The 7840-nt window shown below is 39.2% G+C and overlaps 1 protein-coding gene across 1 annotated transcript in view; it reads right to left on the bottom strand.

The window, feature by feature from the left end:
• Positions 1-2101: 2101 nt before the first annotated feature.
• Positions 2102-7840, bottom strand: part of LOC140333191 (all-trans-retinol 13,14-reductase-like) — a 9299-nt gene continuing 3560 nt past the window's right edge. The window contains exons 5-11 of the mRNA XM_072414691.1: positions 6407-6601; positions 6055-6174; positions 5833-5971; positions 5100-5209; positions 4354-4520; positions 3548-3707; positions 2102-2980 (exon numbers count right to left, since the gene is read on the bottom strand). Of these exons, the coding sequence (XP_072270792.1) occupies positions 2835-2980; positions 3548-3707; positions 4354-4520; positions 5100-5209; positions 5833-5971; positions 6055-6174; positions 6407-6601 (1037 nt within the window). The 3' untranslated portion in view covers positions 2102-2834. The remainder of the gene's footprint in view (positions 2981-3547; positions 3708-4353; positions 4521-5099; positions 5210-5832; positions 5972-6054; positions 6175-6406; positions 6602-7840) is intronic.

The raw sequence follows: 7840 nt of genomic DNA, 5'->3' as shown, positions 1-7840 counted from the left end.
GTCACTTTGGAATAGTAGATAAGGATGAGAACCTCATTTTTTTTCCTTGGGCTTCTCAGAAGGGATTTCTTTTCACTTCTTGTTCCAGTGACAATTTTTGTACCCCCCTCCCACTAAAAATAATGTAAAATTTCCAATTGGGAGAAAGAAATATAGAAGTTCGTGAGGGTTTTAGCCTTCACTTGGTCTACTAAAGAAATGTTCCTATTTCTGTCCATGTCATTTTTTGAGACGTTTGCAATACCCTTTTTGTTGGGACATTAGGAAGTAAGGGGACAACTCCCCAATAAGGGCATTTTCAGTAGTAACAGCACTTTCTCTTTCGCCGATTAAAATTAATGCACTCTACTTCTCCAAGTGGGGGGTGTCTCCAATAGTGTGCCCCTGTACAGAACTGACATTGGGCCCCCTTGCCAACTTGTGGCCTCTGTGGAGGCAGCCTGTTGGCTAGGGAGGATCCAGGGTTCCCTTGCAGTGAAACACCTTGCAACTCCATATGTATGCCCCTGCTTATCGGGCTGTAATGGCCAATGTTTCTCCATTATTTTCTTTAATTTGTATTAGTGCTGCATAGACTTCTATAGGAAAGAAAGAGGCAATGGAAAAATGGGATATCTGCACCATGATCCACCTTCTGTATGGTGTAACAGTAAGTCAAAGGCACACCCAGATGGGGGTCTTTGCAAATGCCCCCAGTCTCTTTGTAAATCTTTTTTGAGGCTGGACTGCTGGGTGCAACAGCTTGATGTTAGCACTACACATTGATATTGATAATGGGATCAGCTAATCATCTACATACAGTATATTCCTTGATTGGTTTCCTCTACCGTTGACAATGAAATGGAAGCTTATGACATATGCTTTTCGAATAACTAAATATATGTTTTCTTATTTTGCAGGCCTCTGTTTATCTGTATGTTGATTGTGTTCTCAGTGCTGTGCCTTTGTGGGATCTGCAATAACATCTGCCGCTTTAGATCTCGATCTGAGCCATCGTTGTCACCAAGGGAGACCCCACTCATAGACTTGGGCTCACCACCAGCTTATAGTGAGGTAAGTTAAAGAAGAAGAAATCCATACTATTTGGAAAACTAGGAAATGGAAGCTTGTAAAACAGAACCCATTTTTGCTTGTAAAGAATTTTTACAACAGCCCCAAAAGCTTTTCTTGCCATTGACCTATATAAGTCAGTGTCAGTCCTAGTTATAGTTATAGACCCCACTGACTCTTTTCTTGTTTAATTTCAAATGATATATTAAAAAGTAGTTCACACAGATGATCTAAAATCGAGCAAGGACTTAATAGATAATAAGAAACTTGTGTAACTTTGTTCCATGTTGTTCCATCCTACAGGTGGCCGCCAAGCCTTACCTCTACCCTCCCAGTATGGCCAGCCCACCCTCGTACAGCAGTGTGGTTGGGAGCAACCCATCATCTCCTACCTGGGAGTATCACAGTTGAAATATAAGGCATATGATGGACATATAAATGTATTCACAATTAAGTTAAAGAACTGTATGGAAACGCTATAGGATGCAATACAAAAAGCTAAAGACGTGTGATATGAAGTATTGGGAGCAGCCCTGGAGTTGCCATATGAAGTAATGGGAGGAACTATAGAAAAGTGTTAAATGGTGCAATAGATTGCTTGAAACTATATTTGGACCTCAAAAGGACATAAAACAGAAGAATCAAGAAACCTGAACGATATGTTGAAGCACAATTCTAGGAGATCACTGAGAGCTATGGAAGGTGTATTATGGATAGGGAGATGATGTATATGGCATGGTGGGAGAAGTTATGAGAAGTGATTATTTGAAGCATTGGAAGAAGTTAATGGAAAGGCATGCATGGTGGCGATGGCAGGGCTGTTGGAAATGTAAGAAGTCCATGAGGCAAATATTAACACACTTATCATTACAAAGACTGGGAATTGTTTGGAGAAGCAGAAATATGTGGAATATTAGGAGGTGGCAAACAAATCAATCAACCCAGAAACAGACTACTGTAATCTTCACCCTTTTGTAATGTTCCGGGATCCTTAAAAACGTCCTCTGTAATGTTGTTCCCCCAACCCCTATTGATACCACACAGAAATCAGTGGGATTTAAACAATGAAGAATGTGTTTTATTATGTAAACTGAAATGTTCACTTTTGATGTTGATGGACCAAATAAAATCCCAGCTTGACCCTTTGAAATGGAATTGTTTGTAATATAGGAGTGTGAGATGTTACAGCATCCATGAGCTCCTGGGAATGGAGATGCAGACAGCAGTTTTGAAACAAGCTGTACTATGTACCAGGTATGGCTGCATCATGGCACAGGTCCTCTTTTCAGGCCTAGATCTCACCATTCCATATTGACAGGCGTGTACACACAGGGCCTGATTTATAAAAGTTCTCCAACCTTAAAAAAAAAGGCATTTTGCTGAGACATTAACCAATCTTGAATATATATATTTAAAAACTACAAAGAAGTAAAAATTGTTTGCAACAAATGTTAGTAAAAATGTAATGGTAGTAAATGGAGGGTCTGGGTGATTTCTAAAATCCAAAGAGCAGGCTTTATATATTACAGTCTGACTGTATATAATCCTTTTGGGATTTACCTTGGTGGCTCAATGGCTAGCTAGCACCTTGGCCTTGCAGCTCTCTAGAGCCCCAGGTTGGAACTGAAGCCAGGGCACTATCAGCATCAAGTGTTTCCTTCCATAAACGTATTGAAACCAACATGTGCAGCCAAGAACACATAAAATGGAAATATGAGTTCTGTGTAGAACGGTCTGTATACATATACCAAGAAAAGATGTAGCCTTCCTGGTAATGTTTCTTCCTATGAACTCCTCTGTGCTCTGCGACGTTTAATACGCTTTTTCAGCATCATAAGGTCGATGTACAAAATACGATTCAAAACTGCCCCGGCACAAAGCAGTCCTCCATGCACTGCACCTGCCACTCCGCTGCTGAACACGTCTTGCCCTGAAAAAGAAATAGTGACATATGTTAAAATGCTCCTATGTTGATCACTCCAGTATTCTCCCCAGAATTTTTTAAACTGGGTGCGAAGAAGCTGTAAGTGGGTGGTGTTTTGTGACAACTTTTCAGTAACCACGTAAAAAAAGCCATATGGTTACTGAAAAGCTATCTAGAGTATTGCTATCTGGAGTATTGGAGACAATAACAGGCACAACTAAAATTATACTTTCTAGTCAAAAGCAATGTATAATGGTTTAGGCCATTTTTTAATTTATTTTGATTTTGAAGGTAATGAAAAAATGTATTTAGAAAGTAAACATTAACTAATGCCTAATATTATTACACAGTTCTCTATCTTTTCATTTGTAGGTTATTGTATCACTCTTAGGCGTGCTTAGTCATTACAGCAGTGACCTCAATCCATATCTTATAATAGCCAGTCTGAGGTTTCAATCGAACAAAGGGAGCTGCAAAGCAAGCAGGATGTGCTGTGCTCTTCTGTAGCTGGGCCATCCCAAGACAACCACCTGTTTATGAATACAGTGTAATGAACATGTATGTCTAACCCACCTGTTAGGTAGAGTCCCGGAACTGCGGTCTGCGCCCTCATCTTGCTGATAATGTCACATTGGTATCGGCTACAGTTCTGTTCAGCTCCGTACATTGACCCCAAAGGTGCCCGTAGGTAATACTCATTACTCACTGGGGTTGCAGCCTCCATGTATTCAATCTATAAAGGAGACAGGAGATTTCTTCAATCAAGAATGTAATTCTTGCATATTGAAGTCAACACACCATATATTTCTTTTTCTTGTTGTGAATGATTTAACAAATACGGAATTTATCAGCAGAGCAATATAGGATATTGCTGACTTGTTTTTTAAGGCTACAGGGCTTTGATCTTCATCACTGCTTCACTACTAAGTGGGCAACATGTCTAAAACTAATGTTCCTTCATTGTTCTCATTAGGGAAGGATTATAAGTCCTTAAATGTGCAATAGCATCTCTTTTATTGGTATCATTACAGTTTCTAAAGCAGAGTGCTGATACTGCCTTGATGACACCCATAAAGTAATGGAGATGTGGGTGGCACTGGGAGTTCTAACCCTTCTCTGCTCTGACCAGATCCAGAAATTTGGCTTGAGTTAGGCTTTCTCTCATAAAGGGTGTAAGAAAAGTCTTATAAAATAAAGTCAGCTCACCACCTTTGCTGTGGGGGAGCATTGAGTATCTCAGGACCAGATGGACATATATAACAAATGACAGGTAGAAAAGCTCCCACGTATGTATTTCAACTTAGTTATTTATCTGTAAGCCTGTAGTCCAAATTTAAAGCTTGCATTTACATGTATCAACACCTGGTTTTGCTCCATACCTTTCCTTCAAGTTGTGGAAATTCTTGTAGGGCTTTCTCAACCATGTGTTCTGCCAGCTTCATCTTCCTGCTGTGATACTCCTCCCCACGATGACGTGGTGTCTGTCCACTCCAGTCGGAGAACCACTTATAAGGAGTCATGGTTAGCAGAGTCATACAGGAGTGACCTGCAGTGGAATAGGCACTTATACTAGAATGAACAAAAGTGGTGTGCACCAGTCCCACACTAAAATGTTCTTAGGAAAGCAACAGTGCTAAAGTGCGGCTCTGGTGTCCTACAAATAATTGTGTTAGTCTTCAGATAGAACCCAAAATACCTGTGGAGCATCTTGGATCCTAGACCAAGGATGAACATTGGGACTTGACTTTAAGTCAAGATTACACCCGTCAACTCAAGGTTGTAATCCCCACCTAAAGGGCAGAACCTCAGTGGGCAGTAGAGGCCTTGGGACTGGACAACTCAATGATTACTTTGGTGCTTATTGCCAGGGGAAGGCTGTCAGTTATACATGGAACCATGGCATAGGCAGGAACAAATACATAACTACTGTTAGATCCCAACCTTTGTTAGGTGTTTGTTTTGGTCCGGGATACCTTGAAATTATTTATAAGGAAATTCTAGGAACCTACAGTCTAGTCAATATTCTTCTGTGTATCCACAAATATCACCAACTAAACATATCAATACATAAAAGATATAAGGCTAAGGTACACTTGTTTTGGTATTTTTTCAGAATGCCTCCTACCTGGGTGTCTCTTTTGGTAAGTTGGATCCTTGGCAGATGGGAATGTGATAAACATTAGAGGTAAATCCTGACAGATCTCTTCCCACTCTGAAGACCACAACTTCTCCATCCTGAAAAAGATGTCCAAACAAGTCATGTATTCTGTTTGGAAAGGTTCCAATATTTCAGTGTGTTGTAGATTCTGCAGTGTTACATTACATTGTCCCATATCCCACATGGACCATGTTTGTGAGATCTGGCCATTTCTAGGTCTGCACATCTGCTGTGTCCATTATGAGAGGTCTCCACCCTGACTCCTGAAATCTTTCATAATTTAAAGAACCGAATGGCATGAACCTTTGTCTTTGATCCCCTAAAAATTTGATCAAACCACACTTGCTATTGGGTGTAGAGTTGTTGGGAATTGTAAGAAAGGTAAATTATATTTTTAAGAAAGGTAATTACTATTCATAAGGGACAACTCTAATTAAAAAAAAAAAATTCTTTTATACATTATAAGGAAGAGCTATTGAAATAATTCACAAGATTCATACTGTACATTAATTGTATTTTTTACATATTTACAGTAAGATTGCTGGGCAGCTGCCGCTGAGGGTACAGGAGGGCAACAACTGGTGCTATAGAATAACTATAATTAATATGTGGGTTTGGATACAGTTTAAAATATCTTTGACATGAAGTAGTTTCTGAACTCTTCAGATGATTTTAATAAAGCTTCAGTATCAAGACTCACAAGCCATTGAGGTCACTCTCAGGGTAGATCCATAAATTGGTGGATTTCAGCCCAAGTTCTTCACCTGTTCCACAAAGTCCAACAAAAACCAAAAAACAGCCCATTCCATGCTGGAGGCTGGAGAGGAGTGAGGACACATCTAGTGCAAGAAAACATAAGGAACAATGGGTATAGAACATGAGTGAAAAAGTAGTCAAAAAAAGGTATTTGCCCCTCTCTTACTTGGTGTTGCTTTAATCTCCGATGGTAGGAGTTGGTTGTATGTGTTAAAGATGCCAGCGTCTGATATGATGATTGGTGCATATATGCATACTTCCCCCTCTTTTCTCTGTACAGCCACTCCTAACGAGAAATATAAATTATTGGATGATGGCTACAGTTTGCAGAAGACTGATACTACTAGGCAGTAGAGCTGCTCTTTAATAATAAACAGTACTGAAAATAATATTGTTGTTTGCATAGTGTAGCATTCTTTTTTTTCATACAAAAAAAGGGCCACTTTAAGAATTGTAACTCACAAAAATGGACTCCTGCCACCTGCTATAATCTTTTTTAGCTTTTCTTTTCCAATCACCTGTGGCTTTGCCATTGGTCAGTATGATCCGTGAGACTGAGGCCCGTACAAGCACTCTACCTCCAGCACGTTCTATAATGGGAATCATATGAAATGCAATTTCGCTGCTTCCACCCCGCGGATACCAAGCACCTCTTTTGTAATGATGGATAAGGAGAGCATTGATCAAAAAACTGGAGTCATTTGGAGGAACACCTGTAAAAGAAAATGTTTAAAGCATGGGGAAAGGTTGAAATTCTTGTGCTGATTGTGTCCACCATAATAAATCATCCCCACCTAATCCAAAACTAAAAGATAAATTGTAATAGAGATTAGTACAGAAATTTGTTGTAAGTTATTAAAAGAAGAAGAAATCCAAGTGAAAAGTATAATAACCCAATACATTTACATTCTACACCTGGCACTATAACATATTCTCCACTTCGCAGATTGAAACTCAACATGGTACATGTGCAAAAATGTGACATATATCTCCCATGACTGGCCACTTTCCTTATAAGAACATAATAGCTAAGCAATAGGTCAATGATTATATGAATCATAAGGCCCTTTTCTCTGGAAGAGATATAGCCATGTTTGTCTGTGGTTTAATGTGTAGGGTGGTGAATCTTCAAGCACAAGGTCATGTGTTCAAAACCCTGGTAAAGTGAAATGGATTAGGGGTGTCTGTGCTAATGCATTTTCTATTATATTAAAAAAAATACATCAAAACCCACATCAGTGCCTAGACTTTCCATCCAAAGTGCATTGCAACACATACGTACAGTTTAATAATGGGGAAGTGAAGTGCATTACTTGATGAATACTACAATGCATTGTATTGTGCAATGAGGGAGAGGACGAAAAGCAGACATCCACCATGTGATGATTGGTAATCGGCCAACATGTGTAATAGATCACTGTTATGCTATATCAAGGGGTTTTGGAATTAAAAAGGGAGGTTGGTAAAATATTAACCAGGGTTGTGGCCCACCGCCATGGAAGAAACGTGAAGATGTTACCGGTGTTTGACAATGTCTACAATTGTCAACAATGACTTTACCCTGAGGTCTGTTTTTTCCAAATGCTACATTGCTTTGAGTTCAGAGCACATATGGTACTTTTGCAATTCATGTTCCTGGGTAAAATGTACCTTAGGTTTATATGTGTCTTCAAATAAATATAATTTATTATTATAGTATGGTGACATTTTGTAATGCTGACCTTTTGTCGTATTGTTTCTGTATAAGATGTTACATAGATAACACCCCTCCCCGAGTCACTGTACTTTGGAATTAAGGCGATAAATCTCATTTCAGTGTCAGCATTAATTGGTTTATCAGACAACTAATCAGGACATCAATAAACTCATTATAGAGTTCATAGATTACAGTAAAAGGAAAAATAGAAGAGACAAAAGACAGCACAGGAGAAAGGATCATTACCTAAATATCT

This window comes from Pyxicephalus adspersus, chromosome 6 (genome assembly GCF_032062135.1).
Source record: "Pyxicephalus adspersus chromosome 6, UCB_Pads_2.0, whole genome shotgun sequence".
Lineage (NCBI taxonomy): Eukaryota > Metazoa > Chordata > Amphibia > Anura > Pyxicephalidae > Pyxicephalus > Pyxicephalus adspersus.
The sequence above is the reverse complement of the archived record's forward strand: the minus strand, read 5'-3'. Positions and strand labels throughout refer to the sequence as shown.